Here is an 18,672-nt window from a genome sequence, read left to right on the forward strand (position 1 = left end):
AATGCTGCGGACTGTCGAATACAGCATAATTAATCTTCTTAATCAATTATTTTTAATTTTAATCTCCTTTAATATTATTTAATATTATTTTGTATTGATTCTTATTATCGTTTAACGCAGTTGGCATTTTGTCACTAATACGATATACTTTTCAGACTTTCCCAACCTTCATTACCTTTGGTGGTTGCCTGCAGTTGGAGCAATCTGCATTCGGCGCACAAGCAGGTAGATCTAGTTACATAATGTGGGCATCATGAACGTTTTGATATCGAATTGTTCAAAGATGGTTGGGGCTACGACGTTTGTTTGCAGAAATGCGTTGTGCCAAGTAAGTATTACTTGAAATAAAATATTTATTGAAGATATCGAGACACCCTAATTTCCTACTGTGATTTAGCAATTTTTTTTTTTAATACTTGGAGCAGGACAAGCTATTCATCAACATTGGATGACAAGGAGCCTTGTTAGAGCATTATGACATATTGCTTAATTTTCTTTTTAGATTTTCTTTGAACTAGAATATGGAAATAACAAGATCTTTGTGCCAGTAATTAAGATTAGCAATTAATAGTTATTTTTTTTTAAGGTATAAAAGATAACTTCCTAGATGATTGAATCTGTCAATGACAAATTTTGTCTAAGAGATATTACATTTGTTAGAATATGATGACAAATTGAGTATGAATACTTTATAGAATTTTATTTTATAACTATTTAAATGGAACATACAATATCAGTCATAATATCATTAAAAGTTACTGGCAATCTGCTAATGTATGCTTTTTATCTTGTAATGTTTAATTTTGTAGGTCAGAGCTCTGCATACTGCATCAGTTCAAAATGCTGAGGCCAAGCTTAAGACCTTCTCAATTTACCGTTGGAATCCGGATAAAGCTGATGAAAAACCGCGCATGCAGAAATATAAAGTTGATTTAAATGCGTAGGTTTTATTTTGTCAATTATATTCAATATATTTCTAAAGATTCTATATGACATTTATTTTTTTTTTTTTTTTTTTTTTTTTTAGGTGTGGCCCAATGGTACTGGATGCACTAATTAAAATTAAGAATGAAATTGATCCAACATTGACATTTCGCCGTTCTTGCCGTGAAGGTATTTGTGGATCCTGTGCTATGAATATTGGAGGAACAAACACCCTGGCCTGTATCAGGTATTATGTCATATGCTTGATAACTTATAAATTTGTAATTTAATTCACTTATGTATTTTTATTTTAGCAAAATTGATAAGAATACAAGCACAACTTGCGACGTTTACCCGCTACCCCATATGTACATCGTTAAAGACTTGGTACCAGATTTAAATAATTTCTATGCACAGTATCGCAGTATACAACCCTGGCTGCAACGTAAGGATACGAAAGAAACTGGAAATCAGCAGTATTTGCAAAGCGTAGAAGACCGTAAAAAGTTGGTGAGTGAGCGAAATTATACTTTATTTAACTTTTTGCTTTAATCACACTTACATCTTTTTAATCTAAAACTACTAAAGGTACAATTTATTTTTTATTAATATAGGATGGTCTCTACGAATGTATTCTCTGTGCTTGCTGCAGCACTTCTTGCCCATCCTATTGGTGGAATGGCGATAAATATTTAGGCCCTGCAGTACTTATGCAAGTAAGTATATTTTACAGAACAATCAAATTTTGATAAGCGATGCAGAAAAATTAATTCTATGTAAGTGAGAAATTCTTTAATTTAATTTTGTATAAATTAATTTTAATTAAATATTTAAATTAATTAAATAACACATATGTAAGAGATAACACATGTACTTATAACTGTGTTCAGTTCTCATAGAATTTTTTCTTTATATCATCTTTTTTTATATTTTTCAACAGTTATTATTTTTATTAGGCTTATAGATGGATTATTGATTCGCGAGATACTCAAGCAAAGGAGCGTTTGGAGAAATTGAAAGATCCATTTTCAGTTTATCGCTGTCATACGATTATGAATTGCACGCGTACCTGTCCAAAGGTGAGTTTGATTTACAATAAGAAATGCTTGACCTTTTTTTTATACAGTAATATAAATTAAGATAATTATATAATTGACAAAAAAATGGTTAATTATACATATAGGGTCTTAATCCTGGAAAAGCAATAGCTGAAATAAAAAAGCTATTGGCTAATGTTAGTCAGAAACCACAACCAGACCTTGCGGCGACAGGATCTTCATAGTTAAAGAAATAGCGGATTGAATTAATTAATTCTATACACTTATGTTACTACATGCAACATTTAATCAGCAGAATATTTCGTACGACCGTAAATATATGGATCCACGAAATAGCAGTTAAAATGTCTGTAATTGAAGCATTAGTCAAGCACTACTTGTAAATAAAACAAGTTTTCGATAAGGAACTATGTTATATGCAGTAACCACTAATACAAATACCAATCCCTTAAACGAACATTATTTAGGTTTGATTTTGTCTTATTAATTAAACATTTTTATGGTTCGGCGGCCATTCGGATTCTTGCAGTTTCACGCGATCGATTGTGTACTTCAGCAGTACGTAATGTTATGCCAAATATGTCTTCATGATAACGATTTTCATCCTAAAATAATTAATACAATAAAACAATTTAAGTACATAGTGATTTTTACTGTTGCATAAATATCATAAAAAAGCGGTAAAAACAGAATAATAATACATGAAAGACGTACCCTTAATGTTAACATATATGCCTCAACTTCTTTGTCCGTCATTTGGCCATGTGTTTGAATGATTTGTTTTAAAGTTTGGTAAACGTCTTCTGCCATCGTGCAATCACCACAAACATAAAAGTGGCCGTGCTCATATACCACCATTGTGAAAATTTGAGACGCTTCTGCTTGAATTAAATCTTGCACATAAGTCTAATAATAATAAAAAATAAAAAAAAATTAAATCTATATTATAATATATATAAATTATATACATTTAATTATATTTTTATACATATATGTGAGGTTTGCCCGTTCCTTTACTTTTTTGATTATCTTAATTACTACTGCTTCTGTTTTATCTCAACATTTTTCTATCCCAAATTAATATTTTGAATCTCCTAACGACAGTATAAAAAAGATTACGTTCGACGGTAGCCCGTTTTTTATATACGTGTTATACATGTAATTTTTCACGGGTAATATTTGTGCTTTTCGTCAAGTTTTTTTCCCGATTTTAGTTATAAAATAGTATATGTACCTTTTTAAGGCCAGGCTCTCGGGACAATGCTAAAAATACTTTATCCAAAACACCTGCCTCCAACATTTCTTGTTTCTCCTGTCTATATAAGTCCAAAGTTCTTTGACGGCAACCAAAGAAAAGCCAAACTTTACCAAACTTTTTATCTACAAAAATATAATATGTTTAAATAATATTATAAGGGTCTTTAACATTATAATTTATAAAATATAAAATAAAAATACATAAAAAATTTGTTCGTACTCTGCTGAAGTTTCATCTGAGCAAATCGATGATGCCAGAAACCTCGAAAAGGAGCGATTCCAGTACCTGGTCCCACCAATATTACTGGTGCCTCAGTTTCCGTCGGCATATAAAAGTTTGGCGCGCTTAAATATTAATAATCTTATTTAACGTAACATATTCATAAATGACATTTAATTAATATAAATTTAACGTTTTTTACCTTCGCACAAACACATACAGCAATTCTCCCTCAGATATTTCCCTCAGATAATTAGAGCAAACGCCAAAATGTACTGGTCCAGAGCCATCTATTTAATTTATTAAATTATTTTTTTATATTATATTTGTTAAACATATTTAGTTAAAAATATTACATATTAATTCGCTATTAAATTTAATGTACAGGAATTACAAATAGAATTATCGACATTTATAAATACTTTGTGTTTGATATTGCACCACAGCAACTGTCAAGTGTATCTGTCCTCGATGCACTTGCGGAGATGACGAGATGCTGTAAAATCTCGGTTGTAAAGGTGTCAAATGAAGCAGAAGCAATGGGGCATATGGAGTTACAGATGGAAATTCATCCAAAACCTCAGCCAAATTAGGAAATTTCCAATGTCTCCAATCTTCGTACGCAGCTGGATCCTATTAAAAAGAAATTTTTTTAATATAAATTTTACTTTATTTTTTTTTAATTATTTAAGTATTGAATGTTGCTGTATGTATTCAATAGCTTGCTTTCTAAAAAAATTTTAATTTTTTAATTTTTCCATATTTTTTTCGTCTATTTTTTTGAATATTTTTAACTTAAAGTCTTAACTTTTTCTTACGTGTAAATATTAAAGTTTTGCTACATTTCGATAAACAGCTACATTTATACATTTACATATGTACATATTTACAGAAGCCAGAAGATCAAGCTGCGTCCGTTCTTTTACGTTTGTAGCTATTGAGGCAAAATATCTTAATAGATTCGGCGTAGGCGGCGTGGTAATATCCAAAAATCGAATTAATAGCATCCTAAAGGAATTCGGTAAATATCTGTCATGAGGTATCCACGTTTTTACAATGCCTGTAAAAAAACAGTTATTAATTACTTGTAATATAAAAGAGAAAACAAATTTAAAAGAGCGGTAGCTACCATTAGGAGTATGTGCCTGTTTCTGCATTTGTAACTCGATTGGTGTATCCGAATCGAAAGGAGATTGCACGCGTTGTAAAATTTTCTCGACAAGGTCTGCACGATTGCATGCAAATACACCTAAATGATCTCCAGGTTTATAAGAAATATCCATGCTCACTATATCATCCAATTCAAGGAGCAATGTTGTTCCACTAGACTCGTCGCCGCTTAAGTTAGTCCTTCGAAGCATATTGCACATCGTTACATTTCTGTTGTGACATTTGCTTAATGCTTTAGCAATCGGTTGAGGTTCAGCTTCTACAAAACGAACTGTGGCCGCAGATAATGCTTCAGAACCCAGAGATAAAGCTACTTCCAATAACGTATCGTCGTCGTCCAAGCAAAACGTTTCACACGCAATTGCGAAGATATCAGCGGCCCATTTCCGGAAAGTCTGCTCTTGTCCACACATTTCGTCTCCTTGGGCCAAACGCGCCAACCGTTCTCCGCCTAATTCGCCTAACAAATTGTCAACGTAGCGGCCAAACGCACAAAAGTTCGGATAGGCAGATGACCCCAGTGCAAAAACAGCGAATCGAACATTACTGAGAGGTCCAAAAGTATCGTCGGTTTGCGAGTCTGTTGTAGAACCACGTAAAGAATCTAGGCGATCTAATTTTTTCGATCCGCTCATATCCGTTTGACTGTTAGCTTTGATAAATGACTTTGAAGTCGCCAAACTTATTTTATTCTCGCTATTTAAATAAGCGTCATTCATTTTCATCGCGTACAAATTTTGTGCGAAAGCCTCTCCATTTTCCGGTGGATCACCGTTTCCGAAAGTAGAAGTTATCACTAGCAGCAGAGCTTCGTGTTCTATGTTACTGATATCGTATTCTTCCATTGAGAGTACCTGTGAATGAAAAGCGTGACCCAGTAATTCTCCCAACTTTTCCGCATACATTTGAGACGTTCCGGTTTCTGTAGCGAAGAGCACCGTCGCTTTTATTCGACGCGACAACGCTCGTCCGAACAGCTTGGACGTAAATTTCACGGCTCTCGCAATCTGCTTGAAATGAAACTTTCGTCTCGGTTTTTTCGAAGTTGCCTTTTTATCGCGTCCTTTCTTCCATACGTGAGTTTTCCACGCTGGGTCTTGTGCATCATAAGAGGGCTTTAAATGATAAAGCGCCATTTCCTGGTGAAATACCGGCGTGGCAGATCCAGATATCGGCGGCACAATCCATAACCAGTCCGCGGGACAGCCATTTCGCAGACGCATCTCATTTTCATAATGTTTCATGAAAGATTCTGACGCAGTATGATGATCAACAATCGTCACGTTCTTCATTTGAAAACTGTGCAATACTGCGCAATTAGCTTCAATCATTGCTTTATCTTTCCACAGTGACGTGGAAGTCCTTGTATCGAGACCCATGTTCGTCGCTATTGTTTCGAGCATGTTATATCTTTGCGCGTCACATAAATCTCTGGAGCCAATTTCAGTGCTCATGTACCATCCGTTAAAAGGTGCCGCAGTAAATACTAAACCTCCGCAATCAAAAACCATTCCAGATACAGCCGGAATGCCGTACCATTTAAGACCCAATTTTTCAAACCAGTCGTATCTGTTCAAAATCCAAAGCAGGGTGTACAAATAAAATAATATTTAAAAAAATTAGATATATAAAATTTGATGTTTTTGAAAACTTAATTTTATTTAACAAAAACTTACGTAGGATGACTAAGAGGTACTTCGAGCACCAAGTCGCTAGGAATGTCAAAATAATCTGGATCATGTCCATTAGCAGATAGAACCAACGGCAGTATGTCAAATCTGGTTCGCGCTCCTTTCCATCCTAATTTTATGCAAATCTACCGAAAAAAGTGACGTCTATGTTAAATTAATTTCGAAACATATTATACGTTCCTTTTTTATGAAAAATAAACATATTTTTAGTTTAATAAATAATTCTCACCTCTGTAAATTCTACGTTCGCAGGATCGCCAAGAATAGTACCATCTGGATTTTTATATCCGGCATAATTAATCAATTGCGCATTCCATACTCTATAATCGTGTTTCCCATCAGTGCGCTGTGGAAATATTGTTATCGCAGATCTGAAAAATTATGCGTGAATATAAAACTTATATATAAATTTATATAACATTACATTTTACCTGATATTTCCTTTATTTGTACTGTACTTGATATGATTGCATAAAGCCTCGAACATACCACTTGTAGTTGTAACGTAACGGCAATCAAAAACCTGCAAGGGCACTCGTTTAACAAATACATATAATTTTTTGGATGTTCATAAGTTCATAAAAATTTTTTTTTTCCGAAAATATAAAAAAATTACAATGTAAAACAAACCTGTAGTTTTGACCATTGAATACGGCCAATACATCTGGCTGCATTCCGCCAAGCTAATTTCGCACCGAAAACCAACTCCGTTTCCGTTAATTGATATGTACCAGTAGAAATCACTTCTCTATGTACACTTTCCAAACGTGCACGATGAGCATCGCTATTCAATCTACGAGCGATTTAAATGTAAAAATAAGTTAAAAATTAAAAAAAAAAATTTTTTAAGAATTATGGATTATGAATTATAGCAGCAACTTTAGTACCTTCTAATGGAAGTAAAATATTGTTCCAAAAAGTCAGTTGCATGAAGCAAAATTTCTTCCTTCGTGCGCGGCTCTGTTCCATGACTTGGCAATTGCATTACGCTACCAAGACAGACTTGTTTCGAGCAAAGAATTTTCTAAAAATTTGTTTAATATTATTTTATTTATAAGTATAATATATAACTACGAAAAGAACACTAGGCAACGATAATTTTCTCATAAACTAGACGAAAATGTTTTAATTACAAAAAAACATTTTTTTATTTATAAAGTATACGTTTACATTTCAAATTAAAATTTTTTTTAATTAAAATTTATAAAATAAATATGTTTGCGTTAATCGGTTTCTCTCTAATTAGAAAAAATAAAAAGAAAATTTGAAGTAAAAACGACAAGATAATTTTTTTTAAGTAAAATTATAAGAAATGACGAAAGGGACTTACGTGAATTAAATTTATAAATTAAAAAATGAATATTACAAATTAAAATCTAAGTATAAATAAAATTAACTTTTTTAAATTAATTTGTATCATATTAATTCTTAGCTTTTAAAAAATTTCGTATATTATTTTTTAAATAACGCTCCAAATTTTATTCTTAATTTCTTTAATTATACGCTGCCAATATTAAAAAAGTTTTTCTAAAATACCTCAGCATTTCTCATGTGCAAGGAATCAAATGCCTCCGTTTTATCCGCAAGATTCCTGAGTTTTGTTGGCTTCCTCTGATGAGGCGCTCCGTCGTGGTCTTTCATCTTGTTTGTTAATACTTAACTGTCCTGTCTTACACTGAACGCAACAAGCGCAACGATAATGTGGAGAGGACGAGAAGACGGCGCAGAGATGATATAACGCAGCATCTCACGTGTCGTTATCTCACATGCGCCAGCATGCGCAACATTGATCCATTCTGGTCGTCCTCGGGATCAATCAATGGGCAGGACTTTTTACGCTAAAATGAAATATTATGACAAATTCGTGGATTTGTGATCCGATAAATTATTTAAACATTAATGATAGTATTTTAATAATAACAATAATGATAAAATAATAGTAAAAGCAATAAAAATAATTAAAATATAATATTATAATATAGAATTACTTAATTGTCATTGCCAAGTAATTAAAAGCAAAATATTTGAATATGTTTTAAATAAATTATTTTAATATATTTTCACAGTATCGTAAATTAATAAAAAAATATATGTATATTTCTTTGAATGCTATAACTCACCTAATATGAATTTGATGATTGTACATACAGGAAAGTGAAAGCGAGATGGATGCGGGAAAAGAGAGTGAAAAATCAAGGTACATTTGATTAAATTTTGTGCCATAAAAACTTTAAAATGTATCATAGATGCTATAACTTTTATATTTTCCCATATTAGATCCGTTATCCCGTATTATATCCGTTCCGTATCTAGTACAAAAATATACACGTGCATATGATTTTAATTATCTATCATAGTTGTAGAACAATCCCATTTCATAGATCTTTCAACAGCCATTTTCCATTTGGAATATCGAAGATCTCTCTCTAAAATCAAGACAAAATTTGTACGATATCATAACATTTTTTTTTTAAACTTAATTTTATTCACATATGTAATACGATATTTACCATCTTCATTAATTTCGGGTAAAAATTTTTTTATTTGAGATGCATCTACTTCGTTTATATCAATTAAACTTGCCCCAATGCCAGCTAGAATTGCGGCACCTAATGCCGTTGTTTCAACCATATTTGGTCTCACTATTGCAATAAATATAATTAAGAAAATAATTTAATAAAGTCAAGTTTTGTATTGATACATTATTTACTTACTAACAGTTATTCCAGTTAAATCTGCCTGTAATTGCATTAACAAATCGTTTACAGTCATACCGCCGTCCACCTGCAGAGACGTTAACTTTGTTCCTGAATCTTTTACCATTGCTTCTAATATATCTCTTGTTTGAAAGCAAACTGCTTCCAATGCTGCTCGTATTATGTGATACTGTTGCGTGTCTTCGGTAATACCACAAATTACTCTGTTAAAATGTAAGTAATATAAAAATGCTCAATTAGAAAAGTTCGATAATTTTACATTAATATTATACAGTAAAAAAAAAGTGCTAAAGGTCAATACCCGCGGGCATCTTGTTGCCAATAAGGTGCGTATAGTCCCGAAAATGCCGGTACAAAATACACGTCGCCGGAGCATCTTACACGTTCTGCCAAATCTTGTGTCTGTGTGATATTACTGAGAAGCTGCAAATTATCTCGCAACCAAGATAATGCAGCTCCAGCAACAGCGACAGAACCCTCTAATGCGTAAACAGGTGAAGATCGTGCGATTTTATAAGCGACCGTGGTTATTAATCCTTGTGTTGAATCGACTTTCTGTAAAGCATTAATTTGTTATATGGTATACCTTATCACTTTTAACATAAAATAATATGCAAATGTTTTGTTTTGCATCAGTATTAGTATATTTTTTACCTTAAATGTATCATCACATAGTTGTTATACATACTGTATTTCCTGTATTGCAAAGCAAAAAGCATCCTGTGCCATATGTAGCTTTTGCTTGACCAGGTTTCAAGCATAACTGACCAAGAAGAGCTCCTTGCTGATCACCTACACACTGCAAAAAATAAAACGTTTACATAGATTAGTATAAAAAAGATTTTTTCTATAAATAATTAACATAAATTTTAAATATATACTCACGCCTGCTATAGGTATGTCCTTAAGAATTTCAGGATTTGAAACAGAGCCATAAATCTCTGCACTGGATCGTATTTCGGGAAGAATGTGTTGCGGAATGTTGAAAAAGCGGCATAACACAGGATCCCACTTCAGAGTATCAATATTCATCAACATTGTACGCGATGCGTTTGACACATCCGTAATATGTAATTGGCCTCTTGTAAGATTCTAAATTAACAAACATTTAATTAAAAAATTAAAAAAATTTTTTAATATAATTTTTATAAATATTATAAATGTTTACCCAAATAAGCCATGTATCAACTGTTCCAAAAGCACATTTCTGGGCATCTATTGCTTGTTTCACTCGTGGAATATTATCTATCAACCAGCATATCTTAAGAGCACTAAAATAGGGAGACAATGGTAAACCACATAGAGGTTTCAAGTAATTCTTATTTCTGGTTTTGTTAGGGATACAATTCAATACATTTTCTAGAGTGGTAGTTGTTCTCATATCATGCCATACTGCAAAGTAATAAATTTTAGGTAATATTAAATCATGATAAATATAAAGATTTGTTACTCAAGTTAAAAAAAATCAAAACTTGATATATTAATTTTATTATTTACCAATTGCATTATGTAAAGGCTCTCCAGTTTCCTTATCCCATACAAGTGTTGTTTCCCTTTGATTAGTAATTCCAATAGCTTTGATATCCGAGGCTGATAAGTTAAGAGTTTTCATCTTTTTTATTGTCTCATCTATGCATGTTAAGACAGCTTGTAATATCTCTTTTGGGTCTTGTTCCACCCATCCTTCTTGAGGATATTTTTGTTTGATTTCAATCTGATGAGAAGTAACCACTTTTCGATGTAAAACGTCAAATACCTACAAAAAATAAATTTAATAATTCATGAAATATGAGATCTGTTTGCTGTACAAAGAATTTAATCTTTTTTTTTTAATATATCTTACCAAAAATCTAGCACTACTCGTTCCCTCATCAATAGCACCTATTAAAGGTCCGGTTTTCGTTACATTTTCAGGCATATTGGGTTTGTAGAGTTTAGATATTTAGAAAATCACATTCACATTACTTTCCACGAAATACAGACGGTATCTACGGTATACAGACTATGCAGCAGAGAGCCTCAACTGGGAATCGCGGCTTTTACGCGTACAAATGCAGAGGCTCGTCCGTGTGAAGCCAGGCGCTCTGGCCTTTTCCTTTATCAGACGGTAACCGAAGCGTTTGACTTCACACGGACGAGCCTCTGCATTTGTACGCGTAAAAGCCGCGATTCCCAGTTGGGCTCTCTGCTATATAAAGGCAAACATCTAACCTTTGCTCTGTTGCATAACGCAATATTTTATTCATGCACACGTATTCAGTAAAAAAAATCTATGACGATAATAGAAATTAATTTTAATGTTATAATAATTAAATATGTATGTACGTATAAATATAAATTTGAACAAAAAATGTGATTAAATTTTCGTTACTGCTTATTTCCCGAGTAAGTTGAAATCTGTTATAAAAGGTATGAATCTTTGCTGTGTCGCTCGCGAAGTAAATCGCCCTGGTGTGCGTCCAGCATAAGAGATCAGTCAATCATACTAGATTATTCTCTTGGAATTTTGATATAATTGGTCAGTTTCTTAAACTTATGGCTTACTACACCCAGTAGATCGGGCCTTATCTTTCTTTATTATCCATGTTCTGTGACACAGAGTTCCCGCCAAATGTTCTGTCTCGATACTCTCAGTTGCTCTCTGTTTCGATAGCTTATTTGGCGATTTGCTCCTGAGTTTTGTTACGAAGAAAATATTTATAACTGTGGAAGATACATTATAATTATACGGAAGAAGAGTTTATTTGTGACGATAGCACATACTAAACGGCAAAATGGTAAATTTTTAAAGATTACTAATTAGTGATAGCACATGTTACATACTGAAATGAAATATCATAACAATATGAATGCATGTAAGATATATATGTATAATAACTTTTATATTTATTTAAGAGTCAACCAAGTTCACCTATACACTCCGAACGACACATTGATGCAATGAGCCAATTAACCTCCCCTGCACCTGACATTGATGAGCCATTTGAAGATGAATCTGATTTACTTGATGGTGAAAACAATGCTAACAATGAGGAAGAAGAGGAGGGGGAAGAATTGTTTGGTGATAATATGGAGGCGTAAGAATATTACATTTGTTATCTATTGTAATAATGTTAAATGTCTATAAAATGTGTGTTAACATTTGATATGTAACAAAGCAATTGTTTAAAAAACATTTATTAGAGTAATGCATTTAATTTCAATTATTTTTAAAATCTTTTAATTAAACAAATTTTTTATTTTTTTAATTATTTAAATTTTTATTTATTTTAATTTTAATTTTTTTTATTTTTAATTTTTATAATTATTTTAATTTGTAATTATTTTAATTTTTAATTTTTTTAATTATATTAATTTTTAATTTTTTTAATTTAGTGTGAGAGAAGTACTTGAAAAAAATTAACTTTTATATTATAACAGAGATTATCGGCCTATGTCAGCCTTGGACAGATATGATCCTAATGTATTAGATGACGAAGAATATTCAGAGTTGAGTCAGACTGAACGTATTGCTGCTGAAACAGAAATGCGAAAAAGAGATCGCGCAGCTGGCATTATAAGGGATGATCGTGATCTTCTTTATGGTAATTTTAGTGTTTAATAATATACGTAAAAATAATAGTTTATGCAATTAAATTGATTCAAATATTTAGAGAACTTCAATTTTTAATTTAGATGAAACCGACGAGGAAGATGTGCAAGCACGCAAACGTCGTATGGCTGAAAAAGCTGCTACTGGTGTAATAGAAGATGTAGAAGTAAGGATCTTTTAATTATTTCATATAAAAATTTTTTGCAATTTAAATACAAACTGTATTAAATTTTTTAGATGGTAGAATCGATTGAAAATTTAGAAGATACCAAGGGATACTCAATAAAGGAATGGGTAATGATGTTAGGACCAAGAACAGAAATTTCAAATCGTTTTAAAAGCTTTCTTCGCACTCACACAAATTCTAAAGGACAGTACATGTACAAAGAGCGTATTCGACGTATGTGCGAAAGTAATCAGGTACTATATCGACTTTCGTACATAATTCTAATAAGTTTAATTTAAAAAAAAAAGAAAAGATTTTTCTATACTTTACTTTTTCTTGGTTTATCTAATTTTATATAATACTTTAAAATTATTTTATATTTGTACATTAAAAAGTTTTTTTTAATAAGAAATTTTTATTATTTTATATTAGTTTTTTATTTTTTTTTTATGATTATTTTAACAGTCCAGTTTCATAGTGGAATTTCCCATTCTTGCTAGTAAGGAACATGTTTTGGCCTATTTTTTACCAGAAGCGCCATTCCAAATGTTTGAGATATTTGATGGAGTGGCAAAGGAATTAGTGCTTACAATTTTTCCCAGTTACGAGAGAGTTACGTCCGAAATTCACGTCAGAATATCGGAACTGCCATTGATCGAAGAATTACGCACGTTCAGGTAAGGATATACTTAATATGACATAATTCAATTTATATATGTATTAAATTATATTATTTTTACTTTGCTATATAAGGAAACTACACTTGAATCAATTAGTTCGAACTCTTGGAGTTGTAACGGCCACTACAGGAGTTCTACCGCAATTATCGGTGGTGAAATATGATTGTACGAAATGTAACTACATTCTCGGACCATTTGTTCAATCTCAAAATACAGAAGTTAAACCAGGCTCTTGTCCCGAGTGTCAAAGTATTGGTCCATTCACTGTAAGTCGAAGATTTGCTATGTCCATTTACTTAAAAATTATTGTATTTCTTCATGTAATTGAATATATGTTTCAGATTAATATGGAGCAAACAATATATCGAAATTACCAAAAAATAACGATACAAGAATCGCCGGGTAGAATACCCGCTGGCAGAATACCTCGCAGCAAAGATTGCATCTTACTATCTGATCTCTGCGATCGTTGTAAGCCAGGGGATGAGATAGACGTTACAGCTATTTATACTAATAATTACGACGGTTCATTAAATACTGAACAGGTAAAATTTTATTTATTAAAATTATTATGTGATATCGAAATATATTTTTGTCTTGCAATACGTTTTGTGACAGTAGATTTTTTCTAGAGATAAAATTTTATCTTCGTTTTTTTCTATGTTACAGGGCTTTCCGGTGTTTTCTACTGTTTTATTAGCTAATCACTTATTTGTCAAGGATTCAAAAGAAATTGTGGACTCGCTGACGGAAGAGGATATCTCGAGTATACTCGCTTTGAGTAAGGATCAGCGCATCGCGGATCGCATTGTTGCAAGTATTGCACCTTCGATTTATGGTCACGAAAATATTAAGAGAGCCTTAGCGCTGGCGATATTCGGTGGCGAGCCAAAAAACCCTGGTAATTATTTCTACAAAACTGCTTCAAATTTAGTTAATCTACCTACATATTATCTTGTCTATTATTTGCATAATATTACAATGTGCAGGTAACAAGCACAAAGTTCGCGGTGATATAAACGTTTTGTTGTGTGGAGATCCCGGCACTGCTAAGTCACAATTTTTAAAGTACGTGGAGAAAATAGCACCGAGAGTTATATTCACCACAGGTCAAGGCGCTTCGGCCGTCGGTTTAACCGCTTATGTTAGGAGATCGCCCATTAGCAGAGAGTGGACCTTAGAAGCTGGAGCTTTGGTTCTTGCCGATCATGGAATATGTCTTATCGATGAATTCGATAAAGTATGATAACTTACAAAATTTATATCATTAGTAATATATGTGTCAGTATCATATGTATATAAACATGATATTTTTATATTATCAATAATTATTGTTAGAAAGATAAGGAAGTGAAAGAGAATAATTTGCTATCTTGGTCTTTATTTTTTTTTAATATTTAAAGATTACTTATACATAATTATATATACACGTTTGTTTAATTTATGTTATAATGTAATTTTTATTTTATTTTTGCATTTTTAGATGAATGATCAGGACAGAACGTCTATTCACGAAGCTATGGAGCAGCAAAGTATTTCTATTTCGAAGGCCGGTATCGTTACATCTCTTCACGCCAGATGTGCCGTGATAGCCGCGTCTAATCCTATCGGTGGTCGATACGATCCTAGTATGACCTTTGCGGAAAATGTACGTACCTTTAAAATTTTTTATTTTACATTTATGTATCGTATTTCGTAACTAGAATTATAAGAAGTAAAAAGTGTATAATTTTAAAAATATAATAATTATAGTATTATAAAATTATGTATTAAATATTTAATATTGTGTATTTAAAATACTTAATTGAATAGGTGGATTTATCAGAGCCGATTGTTTCTCGATTTGACGTACTGTGCATAGTCAAAGATGAAGTCGATCCTATGCAAGATCGTCATTTGGCAAAGTTTGTTGTAAATTCACATATTAAGCATCATCCAATGGATAGCTCAGAGAGAACGGAAAGGACGCAAGCACTAGTATTGGATCCTACCACACAAAGTTTGTGCATTCCACAAGATCTTTTAAAAAAATATATTGTTTACGCTAAACAAAATGTGCATCCAAAACTGACCAGTATTGATCAGGACAAAGTGGCGAAATTGTACAGTCAATTGAGACAGGAAAGCTTGGTGAGTTAATAAAACTCTAAAAAATTCTTAAAAAAAGATTAATAAACTAATGTTAAGCACGATTAAAGGTAAAAAATATTTCGATACATTGCAGTGTCGTTTTATTTCATTGTTAACGTTTTAGGCAACTGGGAGTTTGCCGATCACTGTGCGCCACATAGAAAGCATTATTCGTATGGCAGAGGCTAGTGCCAAGATGCATTTAAGGGATCATGTTCAAGAGAGTGACATGAATCTAGCTATTAGGATAGTTCTCGACAGTTTTGTCGACACACAAAAGTACTCTGTTATGAAATCTATGCGTCAGGTATTTTTTTTACTTCCGTTTATTCGTTTATCTTTTCAATCTCAGTTTATTTTTGCTTTCAGTACTAAAAACTGTATATCTTATTACAGACATTCCAGAAATATTTAACATACAAGAAAGATCACAGTGAACTTTTATATTACATATTACGACAGATCACATTAGATACTCTGGCGTTTCAAAAAGCTTTGCACGGCGGACGTATCACTAGTGTTGAAATTTCAGAAAAGGATTTGTTGGAACGGGTAATGCAAATAATTACATTAAATTTTATATACACGGAAGTGAAACCTATTACATATATAACTATTAATTTAATTGTGTACTATAAATTAATTTAATTTATGTTAAAATGAATTTGGGTTAAAAAACATCTTTATTTTTATCTTGGCTAATTAAAACTAGCTTACACAAGAATCTTATGTTATTTAAATATTTATAAGACAACTTTTACTTATCTTTTGATATCTTGTATTAAAGATAAAAACGTCTCGCTGATATTAATATTTTATAATTGCAGGCGAAACAAATTGATATACACAATTTACATCCGTTTTACGAGAGTGACATATTCAAAATGAACAGTTTTGTTTACGACTCAAAGAGAAAAGTAATAGTGCAGACTCTGCTCGAAGATATCGAAGATTAATCCGAAGAAAAGCGATGGTGTATTTTAAATATACGTAACGAATTAGTATATTTTTTTTTACTCTACACATAACATTTTTTTTATACTCACACATTGACATTGTGAACGAATCGCTAATTAATTTTTTTTTAATGTCATTATTGAATACTGTTGCACAAGTACAATTGCGATCGAAGCATTAAATATATTTTTAATAAATCAAACTTAATCGTTCCTATTATGCATTTATACGCACACAGCGGTAATAAAAATAATGCATTATATATATATTTAATATTAATTACTCTATACAGTAACTAGCGAATTATTTTCACATTTACATTCAATATCAAAAGTTAAAATCTTTATGAGAGACATTTTTAACGCAATGTAAATTTTCGCGAAGTAAAAAAAGTATCTTGAATATATTTGTATAAGATCGATATATATGTGTGCATCATACATCATACAAAAGCTGAGTATAGCAGAAACGTAATAAATTTTTTATTTTTTTATTTTTACACTAAAGCTCATAATTCTTACTTACAGCGTCGTTTTACTTTTGTTATTTTTTACCTTGGTTTTTCTAAGATTTCCACATGGACATTTAGGGGTGCCATGACCCTATGTTCTTAGTCAGGGTATAGTCGCCTATCGGCAAGCCCCACATCACCCGGAGGACCGGCTTTCGGATGTCCATAAAAAACATTTTCCCCCACACGAAAAAAAAACCACTTTTATTATTTAATAAATGTTTGAAAGAGGACAGAATGACGTTGCAAGTAAAATTTATTCGAGTTTTAGTGTAAGTGGAAAGCAATTATGTTAATGTAATTAAATTATAAACGTAAAAAAAAAATAAAAAATAATCATCAAAATGTTCATTTTAAGCAAACATGTCTTATACCTATGTTGAAGTAAAAATTATTTGTTAAATTACACATGTATATTGTACAAGAGGTGTCAAGAATTTTGTTACAAATATTTTGCTTCGCGTTAGCTTGCTCTTTTCTATCTGGAGTTATTCAGCTTAAAGACAAAGTAGCATTGTACTAAAATTGACAATGCCACTTTGTCAAAGGTATAGGTGAAAGAGTTCCTTTCACCTCACACCCTGTGCTATTTGTCTTTATAGGAACCATAACTGCTGCTACTGCTACTACTGCTAGAACTACTGCTGGACACACTGTCGCTTGAGTCAGATTCACTGTCTGATGAGGAACTGCTGCTACTAGAGTCACTACTACTAGAATTGTCACTGCTCTCACTGCTTGATGAGCTCGACGAGCTTGAGCTGCTGGACTCCTCAAGCTTCATTTTCTTCTTGACATGATTCTTCTTTACTTTCTTAATCTGCTCCTGACTGAAACATGATTCAGAAACTCATATTAATTGAATCCATTACATTTATTCCAATTATGCTTCAGGTACTGGTATATGCTTAATCATATTTATTGTTTCACTTGCATACTTTTATAGGGAAAACATTATTTGAAATCTTCTAACTCTTATACAACTTAAGAACATACTTATCATCCTCTTCTTGCTTTTGCAGGGCCTTCTTCAGCTGCGAAGTGCGAGAAGATCTATGTAAGTACTTCCTCTTGTTTTTACACTCGTAGCTCCAATGCCCCATCTCCAGACACTTCTGGCAGCGAACCCCGTGAGGATATGGGTCCCTTGAATCAAAAAGAGAAGTTAGAGAGGAGGCGGTGCAGTGTTTTTGCTCCGGAATGCCATCGGCGCATAAACGTCTTCAGATCGCGGTTGGGATTTGCATCTCCAGCTCTTGGAGAACACGTCGCAGATAACTTACGCCTTTTTCAACAGCTTTATTCCGTTGGAATTCATGGCCGATACGCTTCCGTTTATAACCTCCAATGTAAGGCCCGTGTATAGAGCCCGCAAAAGGCCTCGAATCTCGGAGCTCGCAGCTGGTAGGAGAAGACAAGCGAAGGATCGTTCGAGATCTCGCGGTCCCTGTGAGCTTCGAAGTCTTCGAACTTTATTTACATCACGATTTTTCACAGCGGACGCGGTTTTCAATGCACGTTGCGAAACTGCCGCTTATTGGCCTGTTAGACCGCCGCGGTCGTAAACTTGCATTTTATTGGCTGAGAGAGGTCGTTTTG

At 32.5% G+C, this 18,672-nt stretch overlaps 5 protein-coding genes across 6 annotated transcripts; 2 read left to right on the forward strand and 3 right to left on the reverse strand.

The window, feature by feature from the left end:
* The first annotated feature begins 175 nt into the window (after positions 1-175).
* On the forward strand, positions 176-2,389 carry Sdhb (Succinate dehydrogenase, subunit B (iron-sulfur)). Its single transcript, XM_070672831.1, has 7 exons — positions 176-328; positions 810-940; positions 1,028-1,171; positions 1,239-1,434; positions 1,539-1,640; positions 1,881-2,003; positions 2,108-2,389. Exons 1-7 carry the CDS (start codon positions 254-256, stop codon positions 2,204-2,206), a joined length of 870 nt encoding a protein of 289 aa, XP_070528932.1. The 5' UTR covers positions 176-253; the 3' UTR covers positions 2,207-2,389.
* Nos (Nitric oxide synthase) lies at positions 1,436-8,039 on the reverse strand. Its single transcript, XM_070672775.1, has 14 exons — positions 7,857-8,039; positions 7,208-7,344; positions 6,951-7,113; positions 6,752-6,843; positions 6,550-6,691; positions 6,306-6,445; positions 4,589-6,198; positions 4,350-4,519; positions 3,882-4,092; positions 3,662-3,749; positions 3,460-3,584; positions 3,217-3,362; positions 2,697-2,888; positions 1,436-2,587 (listed from the first exon to the last, which is right to left on the reverse strand). Exons 1-14 carry the CDS (start codon positions 7,959-7,961, stop codon positions 2,480-2,482), a joined length of 3,429 nt encoding a protein of 1,142 aa, XP_070528876.1. The 5' UTR covers positions 7,962-8,039; the 3' UTR covers positions 1,436-2,479.
* A 524-nt stretch (positions 8,040-8,563) lies between these two features.
* Positions 8,564-11,267, reverse strand: Gk1 (Glycerol kinase 1). 2 transcript variants are annotated; one of them, XM_070672818.1, is made up of 10 exons: positions 11,249-11,267; positions 10,881-11,025; positions 10,535-10,793; positions 10,206-10,429; positions 9,923-10,129; positions 9,726-9,836; positions 9,339-9,592; positions 9,035-9,240; positions 8,831-8,962; positions 8,564-8,746 (listed from the first exon to the last, which is right to left on the reverse strand). In XM_070672818.1, exons 2-10 carry the CDS (start codon positions 10,953-10,955, stop codon positions 8,661-8,663), a joined length of 1,554 nt encoding a protein of 517 aa, XP_070528919.1. In that variant the 5' UTR covers positions 10,956-11,025; positions 11,249-11,267; the 3' UTR covers positions 8,564-8,660. The 2 variants fall into 2 exon arrangements, with proteins under 2 accessions (XP_070528919.1, XP_070528918.1); XM_070672817.1 differs by lacking the exon at positions 11,249-11,267 and having other exon boundaries at positions 10,881-11,082.
* A 361-nt stretch (positions 11,268-11,628) lies between these two features.
* Positions 11,629-16,584, forward strand: Mcm2 (DNA replication licensing factor Mcm2). The gene is made up of 15 exons (XM_070672803.1): positions 11,629-11,814; positions 11,933-12,114; positions 12,458-12,621; positions 12,713-12,795; positions 12,867-13,049; positions 13,261-13,472; positions 13,549-13,741; positions 13,817-14,020; positions 14,145-14,376; positions 14,465-14,715; positions 14,959-15,123; positions 15,288-15,605; positions 15,730-15,912; positions 16,002-16,157; positions 16,433-16,584. Exons 1-15 carry the CDS (start codon positions 11,812-11,814, stop codon positions 16,559-16,561), a joined length of 2,658 nt encoding a protein of 885 aa, XP_070528904.1. The 5' UTR covers positions 11,629-11,811; the 3' UTR covers positions 16,562-16,584.
* On the reverse strand, positions 16,270-18,566 carry LOC139112055 (zinc finger CCHC domain-containing protein 10). Its single transcript, XM_070672844.1, has 3 exons — positions 18,357-18,566; positions 18,070-18,219; positions 16,270-17,903 (listed from the first exon to the last, which is right to left on the reverse strand). The coding sequence occupies exons 1-3, from the start codon at positions 18,389-18,391 to the stop codon at positions 17,660-17,662; spliced, it is 429 nt and encodes a 142-aa protein (XP_070528945.1). The 5' UTR covers positions 18,392-18,566; the 3' UTR covers positions 16,270-17,659.
* Positions 18,567-18,672: the final 106 nt, after the last annotated feature.

Source organism: Cardiocondyla obscurior, linkage group LG26 (assembly GCF_019399895.1).
Source record: "Cardiocondyla obscurior isolate alpha-2009 linkage group LG26, Cobs3.1, whole genome shotgun sequence".
NCBI classification, from domain to species: Eukaryota; Metazoa; Arthropoda; class Insecta; order Hymenoptera; family Formicidae; genus Cardiocondyla; species Cardiocondyla obscurior.